Consider the following 20,102-nt stretch of genomic DNA (forward strand, 5'->3'; position numbering starts at 1 on the left):
GTTAATCATCTATAGTTCTGCTTTAAAGAGTAACTGATATTGTAAAATTATTTTTTAGTTTTTAATAGACTGAGGAAGGTTTTGCTATCTGTGCCCCCATTTAGGAAGATTGCTTTCACTTTCTGCAACAGTGAATAGAACATGGAGGGAATAGAACATCTGACAGGTTTTTATTGCTGTTTGTGCCCCTGTTGTGGAAATGGCTCTGTTCCAATGACAGACAAAAACAAGACAAATCAAAATCTCTGCAGTCGGGACTGAGACCCCAACTTAGAACTTGATAGAAATTCTAGCCCTTCCCAAGGTTTGACTGGAGTTTCAATTTAACATTATTTTGGGTATGTTTTAAAAAATTAAGGTACAGGGTAAAACCATAGAAAGAGGAGGAATTATTTCCATAGTTTATATTTTGAGTCAATGTCAGTTCCCAGCTGACGGTATTGCTTAGACCTTTACAAAAAGAAACTGGAAATATTTAATTAAAATTAAAGATCTCCACCAAAGCAACTCCTTCTGTGGAGTTTCATGGGCCCTAATAGTTCTTATTACCATACACATACACGTGGAGGAATTAAAAATAAGGAGCCGAAAGTGGCCACTCCTTCTAAGAATATCTAATTATAGAGTGCTGTGAAAAAGTATTTGCAACCTTCCTGATTTTTAATTTTTTTGCACATTTCTCACACTTAAATAATTCAGATCATCAAACAAATTGTAATATTACACAAAGATAAACTGAGTAAATCCAAGATGCAGTTTTTAAATTATTATTTAAAGGGAAAAAAACTGTTCAAACCTGCCTGGCCCTATGTGAAAAAGTAATTGCCCCCTTCCATGCTGAATCATGAATTAACTATGATTAACCACAATTTTTTGGGAAGCTGAATTAAATTTCACTTGCCACACCCAGGCCTGATTACTGCCAGACCTGTTGAATCAAGAAATCACATAAATAGAAGCTGTCTGACAAAGTGAAGCAGCTAACAGATCACAAAAAGCCACATATCATGCCAGGATCCAAAAAAATTCAAGAACAGATTAGAAATAAAGTAATGTACATGAATCGGTCTAGGAATGATTTCAAAGCCATTTTAAGGCTTTGGAACTCCAGTGAACCACAGGGAGAGCCATTATCCACAAATGGAGATAACTTGGAACAGTGGTGAACCTTCCCAGGAGTGGCCGGCCTACCAAAATTACTCCAAGAGTATGACGACAACTCATCTAGGAGGTCATAAAAGAACACAGAACAACATCTAAAGAACTGCAGGCTTCACTTGCCTCAGGTAAGATCAGTGTTCATTATTCAACAATAAGAAAGAGACTGGGTAAAAATGGCATCCATGAGAGAGTTCCAAGGCCAAAGCCACTGCTGACCAAAAAGAACACAAAGGCTCATCTCACATTTACCAAAAAACATCTTGATTATCCCCAAGACTTTTAGGCAAATATTTTGTGGACTGATGAGACAAAAATTTTAACTTTTTGGAAGGTGTGCGTCTCATTACATCTGGCATAAAACAAATACAGCATTTCATAACAAGAACATTATACCAACAGTCAGACAGGGTGGTGGTAGGATAATGGTCTGGGGCTTCTTTACAGCTTCAGGACCCGGACGACTTACCATAATTGATGGAACCATGAATTCTGAGCTCTACCTGAAAATCCTAAAGGAGAATGTCCGGCCATCAGTTTGTGACCTCCAGATCAAGTGCACTTGGGTTATGCAGCAGGACAATGATCCGAAACACAAGAGCAAGTCCACCTCCAAATGGTTCAAACAAAGCTAAATTTAGGTTTTGGAGTGGCCTAGTCAAAGCCCGGACCTAAATCCAATTGAGATGCTGTATCATGACCTTACACAGGCCGTTCATGCTTGAAAACCCTCCAACGTGGCTGGATTAAAACAATTCTGCAAATAAGTGTGGGACAAAATTGCTCCACAGCAATGTGAAAGACTCATTGCCAGTTGTTGCAAACGCTTGATTGCAGTTGTTGCCACCAAGGGTGGCACAACCAGTTATTAGGTTTAGGAGGCAATTACTTTTTCACATAAAGCCAGGCAAGTTTGGACAGCTTTTTTACCTTAATAAATTAAACCATATTTTAAAAACTGCATTTTGTATTTACTCGGATTATCTTTGTGTAATAATAAAATCTGTTTGATAATCTGAGTAATATAAGTGTAACAAATATGTTAAAATATAAAAAAATCAGAAAGGGGGCAAATACTTTTTCACAGCATTGTATATATAGTTGTTCTCATAAGTTTACCTACCCTGGCAGAATTTATGATTTCTTGGCCATTTTTCAGAGAACATGAATGATAACACAAAAACTTTTCTTTCACTCATGGTTAGTGTTTGGCTGACTGTGTTTACTCTTTTTAAATCATAATGACAACAGAAACTAGCCAAATGACCCTGATCAAAAGTTTACATACCCTGGTGATTTTGGCCTGATAACATGCACACAAGTTGACATAAAGGGGTTTGAATGGTTATTAAAGGTAACCATCCTCACCTGTGATCTGTTTGCTTGTAATTAGTGTGTGTGTATAAAAGGGCAATGAGTTTCTGGACTCCTGACAGACCCTTGCATCTTTCATCTAGTGCTGCACTGATGTTTCTGGATTCTGAGGCATGGGGAAAGCAAAAGAATTGTCAAAGGATCTGCGGGAAAAGGTAGTTGAACTGTATAAAACAGGAAAGGAATATAAAAAGATATCCAAGGAATTGAGAATCATAAAATAGTACAAGCCACTAGTGATTTCACGAGCAGCTGCCCCGTTTTTTTCTTTATATATGGTTAGCGCAAATACACCTTTCCAATAAGGAATTGAGAATGCCAATCAGCAGTGTTCAAACTGTAATCAAGAAGTGGAAAATGAGGGGTTCTGTTGAAACCAAACCACGATCAGGTAGACCAACTAAAATTTCAGCCACAACTGCCAGGAAAATTGTTTGGAATGCAAAGAAAAACCCACAAATAACTTCAGGTGAAATACAGGGCTCTCTGAAAACATGTGGTGTGGCTGTTTCAAGATGCACAATAAGGAGGCACTTGAAGAACGATGGGCTGCATGGTCGAGTCGCCAGAAGAAAGCCATTACTATGGAAATACCACAAAGTATCCCGCTTACAATACGCCAAACAGCACAGAGACAAGCCTCAAACCTTCTGGAACAAAGTCATTTGGAGTGATAAGACCAAAATTGAGCTTTTTGGCCACAACCATAAACACTACATTTGGAGAGAAGTCAACAAGGCCTATGATGAAACTTACACCATTCCTAATGTGAAACACGGAGGTGGATCGCTGATGTTTTGGGGATGTGTGAGCTACAAAGGCACAGGGAATTTGGTCAAAGTTGATGGCAAAATTAATGCAGTATGTTATCAAAAAATACTGGAGGAACATTTGCATTTATCAGCCAGGAAGCTGCGCATGGGACGTACTTGGACATTCCAACATGACAATGATCCAAAACACAAGGCCAAGTCAACCTGTCATTGGCTACAGCAGAATAAAGTGAAGGTTCTGGAGTGGCCATCTCAGTCTCCTGACCTCAATATCATTGAGCCACTCTGGGGAGATCTCAAATGTGCAGTTCATGCAAGACAGCCCAAGAATTTACAGGAACTGGAGGCTTTTTGCCAAGAGGAATGGGCAGCTTTACCATCTGAGAAGATAAAGAGCCTCATCCACAATTACCACAAAAGACTTCAAGCTGTCATAGATTTTAAAGGGGGCAATACATGGTATTAAAGTGGAGTTCCACCAACTTTTACAACTCTTCAGCATCCCTCACTAAACTGTGCACTGTAAACAAATTGGATCTTTTTTTATTTTTTTTCTCAGCACCTACTGTATATCTGCTGTATTCATTTTTCACTTCCTCTTCCCTGGCCGCGGCCATTCGTATCATTTCCTGTTTGCAATACCTTCTGGGAAGGGGCGGCAACTTCCTCTGAAACTGCCGTTGCTATGGAAACCTGACCTGAAACCTATTACACTGCTTGTGCTGCACTGAGCATGTGCGAGATCTGCAAGGATGAGATCCAGGAAGAAATACAGTCTGGCTTCAGAGGCCCACACTTAAGATGGCCACAGCCTGCTGTAAGTTTATAAAATAACAAACTACTGCTATAAACTAACAAAACAGACCTTAGTTTACAGACTAACTTTACTAGAATACATTAAGCTTGTGTATTATAGGGGTATTTTTATTTAAAAAGTTTAATTTCAGCCGGAATACCACTTTAAGAATTGGGGTAAGTAAACTTTTGATCAGGGTCATTTGGGTAGTTTCTGTTGTCATTATGATTTAAAAAGAGTAAACACAGTTGATTGATAATAATTGGCTTCAGCCAAACACTAACCATGAGTGAAAGAAAAGTTTTTCTGTTATCATTCATATTCTCTGAAAAATGGCCAAGAAATCATAAATTCTGCCCGGGTATGTAAACCTATGAGCACAACTGTAGGAGCAGGTCTGAATCAGGAATAAAAAAAGAGGTCTCAGCTACACTAATAGGAGCTTCTACTCCTGTGGTTCTTGTCTCATGATGGTGCAATAGCAATGAAAGGTGATAACATTCTCCTGTTAGCTCTGTTAATAGGGATTGGTTTGTGCACGTTTTTTAAAAAAGTGTGTGTAAAACACCCATACAAATATTTTTTTGATGTAATGGGTCTCTGACATAAGACACATACTAATTAATTGTTGAGGTATTCAACTGAAAAAGTAAATTCACAAAGAATATATGCTCCTTAAAGCAAACCTGTGGATAAACCAAAAGTGATAAACTAACATCCTCAGGAAGTAGATGACACAATAAGCTGTTAGCACATACCTGTTTTTGCAGCATCATTGCAGTCTTCTATTGTCTGTCTGTTGTGTCTTCATTTTCTGGTAGTGGAGATTAGGCACAACCTTCTGCTCCCAACCCATAATGCAGCACCGGTGCCAGAGAGAGCTATCAGCAGGCCTGGGTATTGTCATGTGGGGGCAGGGGGTTTGCCTATACCTATCCGAATAGCAACTTTGAAAAAGTTGCTTTTTGCATATTTAGGTCAGAAGGGGCTGGACTGCACTGATCCTGAAGCCAAAAACATGTGTTGATATCTTATGCAGTCAGCACCCTCCTGCTGATGTTAGTTTGTCAGGTTTGATTAATCCACAGGTTCACTTTAAAATACCTCTAGCTTCAGGCTGGCGATAACTGTGAGTTTCAATGAGGTGTCTGTTGAGGAGAGCAGGAAAAGGAGCCATTTGAGGTGGTGATAAAATAACGCTTCCTGAAATAAAATAACGACTCATGAGAAAATAAGGCTTTCAAGAGTTGAATGCCTATTTCATGCGAAAAAAATTACACACATTTTTTTTTTTTTTTTTGTGAACCGAACATATTCAGGATAAATTTATCATGCGATAAAATAACAAACACAGTTAAAATAATTCATCTAGGTGAATCAAGGCTTCAGTTATATAAGATATGTTTATGAATAATCATAAAGCCCAAATTGTAGCTTTGGTTTTTATTGGCTTTCTAAAAGGAGAGTGCACAAAAAAATAAACAATTTGTATGTTATTTTTTCTTTTTCAAATTAATGCTTAGTAGCCCTTCTATGTGGGAGCAGTGGTCCAGATCTTAGGGGTCCCATATGTCCTCTGCACAGTCACAACCGTTGTACTCCAATCAACGCTCACTCTCAGTAAGGAGCACTGTTGATTGGAGCACTCTGCAGGGGGAATATCAGACCACTGAAATGTGGACCACTGCTTTCACACAGAGCGTTGTGGTCTGGGTCTCTGGCATGCTGCCAGGGAAGGGCTGATAAGCATTACTTTGGAACACGCTAACTTCATAGAACCATTAAAAAAAAAAATCAAAGCTACAATTGGGCTTTAATTTGATCCCTGGCAACCAATCATCATCAAGCTTTGCTTAATGATGTAAAAGAATAATAAAATATACTTGAATAGTTGTTAGTATGAGGTGCATTTATAGCACAGTAGACAATGGCCATCAACGGGATCGACTGCAATAAAAACTCTTGTAATCTATATGGGCAAAAGTATTTAAGTGTATTTGATGTGGTTACTGTCATGAGAAAAACTATGCAGATGGCTCTTAAATGAAAGTAACAAAAAATCCTGTAATGGAAAACTGTAAGCTTATACTGGCTAAATGTATTTTCCTCTGAAGCTTTGTGGTTGTACAGCTTGGAGACATCAAAGGTTATCCAGTTCACAGATGTGAAATTAGTATGCAATAAGAAGGGTTAGGACACAATTCGCTGGGCTTTTATAGCACACACAAGTGTGTTTCCTTTTTCTAACACACTGTGCAGGTGCATCTCTGGGAGAAAATAGACCGGTTCTTAGGAGAGCGAGCGCAAAGCACTGAATGCGCCTAATTGTGACAGCAATTCTTCTCTTCCTCTCTTCTGGTTAAAAGCCAGGCAGTGGAGACAGCGGGAAGCCCTCTCGACCCCTAACGGCACAATTGAAAGCCTCTTATGTTTGCCTTTTTGATTCGTGATTGACAATACACTGTGTGGCTCAGGCAAATGCTACCCAGAGGACAATGTTCATTGGCTCTGCCTATTCTTGCATGGGGTTTTCAGGAAAGGACTATAGAGGAGTTAATTGTGTGCAGTGTACAATACATGTATTCTGATAGCACACAAAGAATTTTCTCACTCAGGTCCTTCAATAGCATCATGTCAAAAGTCCCAAGCTCACTACATTAATAACATCCTTTTCACTTTTACAGTTGAACCTTGCCAAGTACTTATTATTATACAGTATTACAATGAGGTATAATTGTATACGTAGGAGGACAAACTATTACTAACTATTTTAAAGTTAGACATAAGTTTTCCATATTCTACTCTACAGATTCCACCTTTGGTTAAAAAAAAAAACATATCACTAATCTAAAGTATACCTGTCATAAAAAGAAATATGTGGGCTTTCATTGCTGAATTCCTTCTAAAAATACTTGTTGATTTGTCCTGCTTGGCTTCAACACTTCTAAGTCACAGACCCAGATGAAGCATTCCATAATGATAGTCTAGTAAAGTTAGTAACAATATACTTGATCTGGGTCAATGATTTAGAAAGTACTGAAATCAAAGCATCAACATCAGTCAAGGAGTTGGACAGCAGTCAGTAATGACATCCTACCTATTACTCTTATGGTAGACTTCCCTTGTAGGGGATATAATCACCCACTATAAATATATAAATTGCTCATATAGTTACATGAAGTGTGAGACTGTTTACTTCAAGGCTACCATAAAAGAAACAAAGGTAGTTCTTGGGATTGGAAGAAAATAGGTTTATTCTTTAGAAATAGTTCATTACTGTAAGAGCTGTGAAAATGTGCAATAGTCTTATATAGGGAGTGATTCTAGCAGAAACAGTACATTGTTTCTAAACGAAAAGGGTTGGATTTGCTCTTATAAGAACGGTTCTAAAGATACACAATAGAATGCCAAGACAGAAATCTAGTTCAATTGCCACTAGAATTGGGAAATAATTTCTTACTGTTAAAGTACTGTAAATTATACCACACTCTGTAAGGGTTTTATTGCCATCCTTTTGACACAAATATAAATACACAGGATGTAATGTGTTTTTTTTAGGTTATATTAAAGGAAAATGTGCATTTTTCATTTTTTCATTCTATAAAACTGTCAGTGTTTGTGAACGAAAAGCTGCAATGCTAGATGTAGAACCTTTCCGCATGATGGTTTCTGACTTGTCTGATCCTTCTCCCTTCCCCTATGAAATGAGAAAAAAAGCACTAATCTTATCTACCATCTAATGGATTCAGCATAGGAATATATGGGGTCTTTACCTCATCCAGTTGACCTTAAAAGAAACGTGTAGGCAGGTGCAGTCTACTTTCTCCACTGCAAGTAGCACTCAACCGCAGCGGTATTGCAGAGGGAGAGGAAGTCAAGAGGAACATGGTTCCTCTATGGTTTCCTGGGTCACCAGTCACATTTCACGTGTGGGTAATGTAAGGACAGGTCACCGGTCTGTCAGAGACAGAAATTAGCAGCAGGGAGAGGTTCCAGACAAGTAGGGAAAGAGCAGGGACACGACATCCTTCCTGGAAGCCTCCTTTTTGGGTGCGGACCTGCTAGGCCGCATTCTGTCCCTCAAGACAGTTCCTGTCAGTGCACCTGAGATCTACTGCTATACTCTTCAAAGCAACATTCTGTGAATGCGCCCGGTCAGGTTGTCTTCCTGCCGGGTAGTTGTGCTTTATTGAACAGTTCTGTTTTTTTAACTGGACTCTGAGTGTTTACAGCCACCGCACCATGCTGCACCCCCCACACATGTACTGATAAAATATGGTGGCCGCCGTTGCTGACCTAGCTTTTTAAAAAAATACTAGCAGCATTTCTGACCCAATAGCTTTAGTAAATTCTGCATCACTACCTGAAACAAGTACAAAAGCCAGCTGACAACAGAAATTGCCGGCAGCTACCACATTGGTCTGAAATTGACCAGTGTAGTAGCAACTGGCATGTGCTGTTTTGGGTTTTTTAATGACTGGCGCTGGTCCCCAACTGCTGTCAATCACAAAACATAAGCCAGCAGCTACCACTGTAGTAGGTGTGGGAGGTTGCAGGCTCAGGCTTTTAAATGCAGAATGAAACAGGGGACTGTGAGAGGTTGTGGACTTGGGCTTTTATCTGTAGGAACAGAGCAGAGAAAACACAGGCTACATGGCATTAAAGGCTGCGGAATTAAGAGGGGGGTGTGTCTTCAGTGCTGCCTGTACCTTCCCCACAGGAATGCCGCCAATTTGGGCTTCTGCCTTTAGTGGAGCTACACCCAAGATGCTAAGATATGCAGGTACAATCTGTTTGCCCTCTGGGTTGTTTCTTAGTGTGACCATAAACACTACAAAATACTAGATTTTTCCAAATCAATGTAATATAAAGACAAACCTAAACAGTCCATTACATTTGTCAATCAGACAGGCCCACTACATAGTTGATGGAAGATCTAAAGAATACCGTACAATCAGTTTGTATGATCAGATTTTTATGATCACCTTTAACCGAATTGTCCATGAACATGCATGCTCTGATCAGCGATGCCTACGGGGAGGGGAGGGAGAGGTGTTGTGAGAGGAGAAAAAGAGACACTGTCAGACACCTCTAAAGCTGACTTATCAAGTGAGAAATAATAGTATATTATTATTATTATATATTATTATAGTATATTATTATATTATAGTCTGCCACATCCTGAAAATGCCAAAGTCAGGCAACTGTAATCTCATGTATATGGGTACCCATCAGCACTTAAAGAACAGGGGTGCAATCAGGGCTCATGACTGACGCAACCCTGTATGACAGTGCAGATCTTTTGTTAGCTGCGAGTAAAGATATGAAAAATGCCCACACACACCTACAGCGCCCCTTATTTCAAATCCTGGTTCAAACAATGCTCCTTCTAAATGCTATTTTGCTGAACATTTCCACAGCCAGTGTAACTGTGCTCTAAGCACTCCTTGGCCATTTACCTGTTCAATGCTAAATTACTGCGGCCATCCCTGAAACGTACTGCATTGTGAAATATTCAGTATTCACAGTCTGTATTGGACATTGCAACTTATTTGCTCATATACAATATTTTTATGTTCACTTTAAATATGTTGTAACAAGACTGTAATAAATGTGTATAATTCACAGAAACTACTACCCTTAAGGCACCATAAAATGCACAAAATATCTTTCACTCTGATTTAGAAAGAGATATTAATAGGTATATGCGTGAGATTAAGATGATTATCACAATTTCCCCCTAAGTATGTTACTGCCGTGGGCCACATAGCAACCTGTGTAAAAGTCCTGAAGCATACCATACCACTGCAGATGGGAAAAAATAAATATATCACTTTCTGCAAAGGGTCTGTAAATCATGTTTGCCTGTTCCATAGAAAACCTAAACTATCTGTGGATATTAAATGATGGTTAGATTTGCAAGAACAGTCCAACCAGCTATTAATTTGAATGCCTATAATGCCAGAGTGGTCTTGTTCATGTAAATGGAAAAAAACAGCCAGGCAATGTCATTGTAGGCCTTATTTTGGGGGAATTTAAAAGATTGGCTGAACCCCCAGCTGCAAACTGGGAGTATACCCTGCACATCAATGAAATGTATGGAATTTTGAAAATACATCGTACCCTTTAAACTTGGTTTTCCATGAACTTATATATGACATATCTAATTGCATTCCCTCCATTCCACATACAGGAGAACCCAATGGTTGTCCACCTAAAACACATATAAAACCTACTTTACCATGCAATTGAAATGACCCCAAATGTTAGTGCCAAACACACCATCTATGTTTTTTTTTGGAAACAAATGAAAAGTCCATATTTTTATTTTGCCTGAAAAATGTATTTAATCAATAACTGGGTTATGCTTATATGGACAGGGAGAGATATGCTGCTTGGGATTAGAGAAGATATGTTGCTGGGAACAGGGGGAGATATATTGTTGTGGACAAAGGGAGATGTGCTGAGATATCCAGAGCTTCCTGAAGACACGTGAAGCACCAAATGCATTGAGTCGCTGACATCACTTCTGGGCCCATCTCCGACATCACTTCCGGTTTCATGGAACAAATGCCGGCTCTGTGCTTACAAGCAGTGGTGCTAGGCTAAGGTCTTTTACAAGTGAGCTGTTTGTGTTGGTGTCTTTCTTGGCCCTACTTTATGTGAGTGCATAGTTTATATTTTTTATTACCTTTGTGTTTAATAAAAACGTACTACACTATAAGTACTCTCTCTGGGCTGCAGTTGTCTGTTCCTGGTGAGTGGGAATTGACATTGGATTACATGAGCAGATTAGTTCCAGCTCTCCCACATTCTGGATGTGATGTCTAGCGCTTGAAGGCTGCTTTGTTGGCTGCATAGGTCTAGTTAGTGAGGACCACATTGTGTTTAAGAAGATATTGTCACCCAGTTATACTTTTGACAGACATGGTGATTGGAAACATATACATATATTTTGGACTTTATAGACATTATGAATATACTGTATGTACATGCTAAGTTCAATATATAGATTTGATTTAATTGTGGATATTATTTGAATCATTGGTTTGAAGTTCTGTTTTCTGTTTTGAGCACTGATACATTTGTAAGGCTAGCGCCTATCTTTATCCATTTGCTAATAAAGTAAAACCTTGGTTTGAAAGTATCTTGGTTTAAGAGCATTTTGCATGACAAGCAAAATGTTTTCATAAATTTTGACTTGATATACAAGTGATGTCTTGATATACAAGTAGCGTCAAGTCACAACTGAGTATAAAAGAGAAGAGAGGAGCCTCTAAGTGTGGCAATATGGTTACATTTAATGAAGGTACAGCATTTAGCAACTCGCATGGTTGATGATTAAAACAGGCACAAGTATGCAGGCATCTGGGGTAAAACTGTCCACATAGACCATTCTCCGCACTGTCATCAACGTCATCTCTTCCACGCTGCACTCCACGAGCTCTTCAAGCCTCGCTTTCAGATCTCTCCACTGCAGGGTAATCTTCCCGGTCACGATTGCAGACTGACAGCAGTGAGAGCCAGCGGTGCGGAGGATGGTCTATGTGGACAGCTTTACCCCAGTTGCCTGCATACTTAGATTTGCCTGTTTTAATCATCAACCACGTGAGTTGCTAAATGTTGTACCTTCATCAAATGTAATCATATTGCTACACTTAAAGGTGCCTCTCTTCTCTTTTATACTCTGTAGCTCCTGATGGATTTTGCTTCTTATCCCCCTGTGGAGGCTGCCATTTGTAAATGGACATTTTATGGTTACACAACCTATCACATTGCGATGATCTTTTTATATGGACTATAAACTGAAGGACTTATGAATAAATGGTTGTGGAACGAATCATCTGAGTTTCCATTATTTCTTATGGGGAAATTCGCTTTGATATACAACTGCTTTGGATTACAAGCATGTTTCTGGAACAAATTATGCTTGCAATCTAAGGTTTTACTGTATATAAAGGGAGATGTGATGTTTGGGACAGGGGAGATATTTTGCTGGGGAAAGGAGGTCATATACTAATGGAGACAGGAGAAAATATACTGCTGGTATAGCAGAAGAGAATAGCAGAATAGCTGTTGGAGACAGGGGAAATGTACTTTGTACAGGAGGAAGTAAACTGCTGGGGGCAGGGGGCATACGTTTCTGGGTACTGGGGAAGATATGCTGCTGGGGACAGGGTGGGATATATCACTGGGACAAGGGAAGATAGGTCACTAAAGACAAAATGGAGACACTGTTGGGAAGAGAAAAATGATTTACTGCTGAAGATAATACAAGGTGTGCAGCCGGTGGAGATATCATGCAGATAAGTTTGAGTAATATTATTATTATTTGTCACCAGTGTCTTCATACTTAAAGTTAATTGACAGGTACCATAAAAGCTTCAGAAGTGAGAGAAGTAGACCAAGAGAACCATGATTTTGGAACCACTAAAAGTTAAAAATGACTACCCAAATGAAAAACTCTTGCAATATTTTACCTTATATAACTTTTAAACAGTAAGTCTGAAACCTAAACACGAGCATGCTAGTCTTCAGGCTTAGAAACTATACGAGTAATAAATCATACAATCATAACGATGAAATTTAATTTATTAGCATGGCCTTTCTCCCTTGAAATCCTCTTAGCAATAAATAACTGCACGTTCCACAAATCAGCAGCAGGTCAAAAGTCTCAGTATGACACAGCTGTTATTAGGATTGTCCATCACGCTGATTCGGTATGATTAATCATGGCCTGTCATTTTTTCCCCAAAACAGGAACACCTCCAGAGTTTTCACACTATTTAAACTATGAAGTAAATGATGAGGTCTTAAACTTGGCACTGAAACCTGGCAAGCGCTGTACAAAAGTATACAAAGCTAAGGGGGTATTCTAAAATTAGACGCCACAGGATTAGGCAGATCATAAAGAAATAGTTATTATTCCAGCATACACCTTGAAGGCTGCTAAGTTGTAGCTAGTTACATAAATACATTGCTCTCTCCTAGTTACTTTATCTTCATTTGTTTTATGACCTATTTTTATAAAACTGTATATAAAAGTAACCGGTATTGAGAAAAATATGGAAAATGCGAATAGTGGACCTCCTTCTAAAAATGCAAGTTGCCTGGCTCTCATGATAATTCAACACCTTCAATGCTGATCATTTCTAAAGCATGCATGCAGAACAGCATAGCTTCTAAATTTCCTACTTATCACAGGTCAGTGACTCTGAAAGCACTGAAGTCCCTAGATCAGAATGAAAACCAGGTAATATATATTTTTAGTAGACTTAAGCCGACCACTCAGTGTCATGCATCGTAATGCAAAACACAACTGTTTCAGGCTAATGTGTTTTGGCTGTAGCGGTCTTCCTCATAGCCTTCATATGAGGAAGGCTGTTACAGACAAAATGCGTTAGTCTGATATGGTTGTGTTTTACACATAACCAGTAAGTATACGCATTTTAATGGATGACACCAAGTGGCCGGCTTAAGTTTACTACAAGTTTGTTATGTGAGTGCAGAGACTTTCCAGCCAGAGCACAAGTTCTCAGCCTGTATTTTTGGAGAAGAGGGCAGCAGATGCAGTCTTTTTTTTTCAATATAGGTAACATTTAAAATGTTGGTCTAACCAAAACAGATATTTGAGTTATAGAAGATTTTCGGTGGGTTGAACACTCCATTAATGTGTTATCCAAAGACTCCAAGTGTGGGATTTCTCCATCAGAGATTCCTTATCTGTTTTATGCCCTTGAAAATCTCACTTGTTCTGTTGGACCAAGAGGAGCCTCACGTAGACGGGTAGCGACAAGCCTAAAAAATTAAATACTGTAAAAACATATTTTCTTACTTTGTTACCCCTTTCTGACCACTTTTGGACATTGGTTCAGCAAATTAACTAAAAAAGGAAGAGTGTTCATGTGTGTTAAGGGAAATCACAGTTTCATTTCAGATTACAACAAGAAGCTGTCTCTATGACTTCTGGTATGTTGGTCTGTAAAGCTGTGAAACCATGTTTCATCCAATTGTACATTCTAATATTAGCTTTTTACCACCACCAGGTTACCTAGGGCAGCAAAATGTCTAAATCTACCCTGTTATATTTAACCAAGTAATATAAACAATCTTATAGAAGGGATTCTTCTACTGTTTTAACATGGGGAGTAAATCATAATATCTAATCCTTCTTTTAAATTAACTGTAAATGTACTATTTCTAAAGATATTATCTATCTATCTACATACAGTTGTGCTCATAAGTTTACATACCATGGCAGAATTTATGATTTTTTTGGCCATTTTTCAGAGAATATGAATGATAAAACAAAAACTTTTCTTTCACTCATGGTTAGTGTTTGGCTGAAGCCATTTATTATCAATCAACTGTGTTTACTCTTTTTAATTAATAATGACAACAGAAACTACCCAAATGACCCTGATCAAAAGTTTACATACCCCAGTTCTTAATACCGTGTATTGCCCCCACAGCTTCCTGGCTGATGAATGCAAATGTTCCTCCAGTATTTTTTGATAACATACCGCATTCATCTTGCCAACATTTTTGACCAAATTTCCTGTGCCTTTGTAGCTCACACATCCCCAACACATTAGTGATTCACCTCCGTACCTTTCATCATAGGCCTTCTTAACTCCTCTCCAAATGTAGCATTAATGGTTGTTGCCAAAAAGATCAATTTTGGTCTCATCACTCCAAATGACTTTGTGCCAGAAGGTTTGAGGCTTGTCACTAAGCTGTTTGGCATATTGTAGGGGGATACTTTGTGGCATTTGCATAGTAATGGCTTTCTTCAGGCGACTCAACCATGTAGCTCATCTTTCTTCAAGTGCCTCCTTATTGTGCATCTTGAAACAGCCACACCAGAGAGTCCTGTATTTCCCTTGAAGTTATTTGTGGGTTTGTCTTTTCATCCTGAACAATTTTCCTGGCAGTTGTGGCTGAAATTTCAGTTGGTCTACCTGACCGTGGTTTGGTTTCAACAGAACCCCTCATTTTACACTTCTTGATTAGAGTTTGAACACTGCTGATTGGCATTCTCAGTTCCTCGGATATCTTTTTATATCCCTTTCCTGTTTTATACAGTTCAACTACCTTTTCCGGCAGATCCTTTGACAATCCTTTCGCTTTCCCTATGACTCAGAATACAGAAACATCAGTGCAGCACTGGATGAAAGATGCAAGGGTCTGTCAGGAGTCCAGAAACTTGATGACCTTTTATACACACACACTAATTACAAGCAAACTAATCACAGGCGAGAATGGTTACCTTTAATAGCCATTCAAACCCCTTTGTGTCAACTTGTGTGCAAGTTATCAGGCCAAAATCACCAGGCTATGTAAACTTTTGATCAGGGTCATTTGGGTAGTTTCTGTTCCATTATGATTTAAAAAGAGTAAACACAGTCGATTGATAATAAATGGCTTCAGCCAAACACTAACCATGAGTGAACAAAATGTTTTTGTGTTATCATTCATATTCTCTGAAAAATGGCCAAGAAATCAGAAATTTTGCCAGGGTATGTAAACTTGTGAGCACAACTCTATATATCTATATATCTCAAGCAAAAAAGTTAGTATTATACATGCAGCGTGATGAAGGAAATGTGCTGTCCAAAACTGTACAGTCGCTTGTATCTTTTAAATGCATGAAGATTAAAGTACAGGAATTCAACTTAAACTGAGATTGCATCTCCAATTTTTTTATATATATCTGGTGGAGAATAGGAGTGTCACATCAGATGTAATCCTGTGTAAGGAAATCAGCTATATGCCACAGGTGTCCCACCTTGGTATTATACATATATATAAAAAAAAAAAAAAAATATATATATATATATATATATATATATATATATATATTTTTTTTTTTTTCCATTACATGAACCACAGTATTTTATGTTAAACAAGCGCAGTTATTTGCAGTCTGGCTTTGTTTATTGATTTTCTAAAAATGGATATTTATTTCCTGTGTTTACTGATGGTTGTTAACAGACAGAAATGTAATGTTAAGGTTTGTGTTGGAAGAGAACTAAGCTGGTAAAATTCTGTTCACTTTACAGTTTTAATGTCTTGTTTGCTCAAAGTGTCCTAACATGTCCACATGGCAAGGTGCCGATTAAAGAGACACCCCAATCAAAATGAAAAAGCTGTAAAACAACTATAAGGACTCTGTAAAGCTTTAAAACCTTCTTTGGTATACAAGTACTTGTTTCCATGTGTTCCTCATTAAACATAGTTGCTTTACATTGACGTCTGAAGCTTCAATATATCAATGGGCTACTCTGTGGAATTTGAACTCAGTATCCTAATGCATGTCTGAACTCTACTCTCCACCTTCACCATCCACCATCTGTAGCCTGAAGTTTACCATTTCAAAACTGCAGATTGTAGAAACTGCTATAAGCTCTTGCTCTGACCAATTCCTTCCATTTTAGTAGCCAGGAACAACATTTTTTAAAAATCAACCCTAATTAGAAATGTTGAGCTTGCATCTTTAATAAGTTAAGTTAGCCAATAAAAGTGTATTCCTTGAACAGAACTCCAGAAAAAATAAGCCTTTAAATTGTGCTGACATACAGTGCAAGGAGTTGTATGCCATCACCTGGATCTCTCTCTATTTAAAATGTATGGGTTCACTGACTGATGACAGTATAGCTTTTGCTATACTCCGGCACTCTGAGAAAAGCGATACAGCTCTCCTACACAGCAGCCACGCTGCCCGCTCCTCCCCTATCCAATCACAGAAAGCTTTTGATTTTGTGAATGGGTTCACTAAATGCTAAGCAATCTGTGACTGGGCAAGGAGAGAGGCGGGACGAGCAGTGCAGCTGCAAATTACACTACAGCTGCTGTGTGGTTTGTTTCCCAGCAAGGGAGATGTACTCTCTCCATTAGAAAGACCACTGTGATCCAGAAAGAACAAGGTGGGGGGAGTCAAAAAGTGGGAAATCGGGGCTGCTCTGTGCAAAACCATTGCACAGAGCAGGAAAGTATGATGTTCATTATTTAAAAAAAAAAAATACAAATTGTAGGCTTACGCTCACTTAAAATAAATTTTTCTATTTAACATGTCTTGTTTTTTTTCTTTTGTGTTTTTTTTTCATGGTTTTGTAGCTATGGATTAAAAAATAGAAACAAAGTTAAAGTTTTTTTACACAAGAAAAATAGTTGAATAAAATTTGCTGGGTATAACTAGAGTAAAGCTGGCTACACACTATAACATTTTTATACAATTGTCTTGTATAATTTTCCTTTAGATTTACCAAAACCATATAATATGAGGTCAAACCTAAACACTTTCAAATTGTATGCAATCAGGCAGGCCCTTGCACAACATAGCTGAATGTAAATCTAAAGGAAATTGAACGAAAATTGTAAAATGTGTATCCACCTTCACACTAGTTGTTTTAAAATAAACTATTACAGGCAGGAAAACAAGCATACATATATTCATTTTTTTCTATTGCTCTTAGAATATATAGAAAATAAAATAATTTTTTGGAAGGCCAAGATTATCTTATTTATCCCTCCCAATGTTCTCATCACTTTGGTATCATAGGGCGGCACAGTAGTGCAGTGGATAGCACTTTCGCCTAGCAGTAAGAAGGGTCGCTGGTTCGAATCCCACCCACGACACTACCTGCCTGGAGTTTGCATGTTCTCCCTGTGCCTGCGTGGGTTTCCTCCGGGTACTCCGGTTTCCTCCCACACTCCAAAGACATGCTGGTAGGTTAATTGGATCCTGTCTAAATTGTCCCTAGTATGTATGTGAGTTAGGGACCGTAGATTGTAAGCTCCTTGAGGGTAGGGACTGATGTGAATGTACAATGTATATGTAAAAAGCGCTGCGTAAATTGACGGCGCTATATAAGTACCTGAAATAAATAAATAATAAATAAATAAGGCCCCTTTCACGCTTGTTTGACTTGTCCTGCGACTTGGGATTGCAAAGTTGCATGACAAGTCGCTCCCCATAATTACCCATAATAACCATTCATATATGTGTGACTTCAGGTCATGCTGGCTTTAGAGTAGTCCCTGTACTACTTTGGTCCAACTTTCATGTGAGTTGAGGTCAGCATACCTCAAGTTTACACAGGCATTCCCTGAAATCGTGGTAAAATCGCGGCCGCAAAATCACACTAAAATCGCAGCAAAAAGTGATTTGTGGTAGTGTGAAAGGGGCCTAAGTAATAAAAAAGTTACTATAATAAAAAAGTTACTGCTAAATCAGAAGGCCCATAGCTGAAAAGTAAAACTGCCAGTCCATAGGAGATATACAGGTGCATGAGTTAAATATTTAATTTTTATTGCATATTCTTTTTAAATGTAATCTGTAAAGGGAATACAGAGTGCAACGGCTGATTTCTAAATTAAAAATAATAATTTCAGAGTGTCCTTTTATCAGCCAATAAACACACTGTATCTTGTGTGTGTGCACGTTTGGATTTCCTAGTTTGTAATAGTTTTGAGAGACAAGCTGCAAAGTTTTAGCCTGGATTCACACTAATGCGATGCTTCCCGCATCACACCTCCCTCGCAGGGAGTTCACACTGCTCTCTGCAAACCGCTGCGAGTGTCAGTACAAAGTTAATGACACCCCCAGATCAGTTCGCAGGGCAAACTGTGAATTCGGACAGGAATCGGATCGCATGGGTTTGAACATCCATGCGATTCAATTCCAGTGCAGGGAAAAAAAAAGGTTCCTGCACCTTTTCCGTGCGAATCCAATGCGAGTTCAGCCATACAACTGTATGGCTGAATTCGCATTGCACAGACATCGCATGTGATCTGCACAGCAATGCAGTGTGAATCACATGCAATGTCTGTGTTCGCAATAGTGTGAACTCCAGTGCAATTCCAGTCAAACTCTAACTAATGCCTCGTACACACGTTCCGACTATCGTACAACCAATCGTACGACCGTTCTCGCTTAATAGTCGCAAGTAGAAATTGAATAGCTAAATAAAGTCACGAAAATTCTCTTACGACAGACAAAGAAATCGGAAGTGATGTCATGTGTTGTAATGTATTTGTATTGTATTTCTAACGACAACTATACTGACTAAACGAAAATCGTACGATCTGGAATCGTACAAGGAAAATTTTCGTGTATGTCCGATCGAATAATATCGGATAAACGGTAGTGATTGGCTGTCGAAAGTAGTGTACACACGATCCGAATATCGTACGATCCTTCCTCGGACCACTGTTTTCGTACGATATTCGGATCGTGTGTACAGGCCATTAGGCTAAACCTACTCCCACCCCTTTTCTCAGTTTCTATCTACCTTATAAAAGAAAAGATGTCTGTACTTACCTATTCTGAAGCAGCTGCTGTCCGATCACATGACCAGCGTCAGCTTCAGTGTAGAGGAGAGAGAGAGACAACGGCTGCAGAGCCTGGGTGTCACCCACAGGCGTACATGGGACTGGACTGGAGCGGCTTGAGACTAGATAACGATACACATCTTTTCTTTTACAGGGTAGGTAGAATAGTCTTAGAGTGGGGGCAGGAGTAGATTTAGCCTTTGACTGGTAATACACTTGAAACCCTGGCCCTGGAAGGCAAGGTTTCTGATCATGGGACCGCTGTGATTGGATGTCACAGCAGTCACATGATCAGAAAACTCCTGATCGCAAGTAGAGGTCAGGAGCTTTCTGTTAGCCACCGGTAACTGTGCCGGGAGTGCACAGGGCGCGTGCTCTTAGCACAGCTCTGTTTAAATTCCGGTATGCATATATGCAGTCGTTTGGCATTAAGGCCCACCCGCTGGGAGGCCACATATATGCAAACCACCAGCGCAAAGGGGCTAATATAGCAATCTGATCGCTGGGGCAGAGGAGACTAAGGAAATTATTCCTCCTGCCTATAGCAGACTGATGACATAATCTCTGTATGGACAAAATTACTGGACTGAAGCTTTAATATTTTTTTTTTAATCATAAAAGGTAAAAAATTATAGCAAAAATATACTCTTGTATATTTGATGGAGACT

At 38.9% G+C, this 20,102-nt stretch overlaps 1 protein-coding gene across 11 annotated transcripts in view; it reads right to left on the reverse strand.

Annotated features, from left to right (window-relative positions):
• SMOC1 (SPARC related modular calcium binding 1) overlaps positions 1–20,102 on the reverse strand; it is a 296,270-nt gene that overhangs the window by 86,894 nt on the left and 189,274 nt on the right. For 5 of the 11 annotated variants that reach the window (XM_073609800.1, XM_073609801.1, XM_073609803.1 and 2 more), the window contains exon 6: positions 5,206–5,304. The exons of the other annotated variants lie outside the window; for them this stretch is intronic. In XM_073609800.1, the coding sequence (XP_073465901.1) occupies positions 5,206–5,304 (99 nt within the window). The remainder of the gene's footprint in view (positions 1–5,205; positions 5,305–20,102) is intronic. 11 annotated transcript variants of the gene reach the window in all.

Source organism: Aquarana catesbeiana, linkage group LG13, assembly GCF_042186555.1.
Source record: "Aquarana catesbeiana isolate 2022-GZ linkage group LG13, ASM4218655v1, whole genome shotgun sequence".
Taxonomy (NCBI): Eukaryota; Metazoa; Chordata; class Amphibia; order Anura; family Ranidae; genus Aquarana; species Aquarana catesbeiana.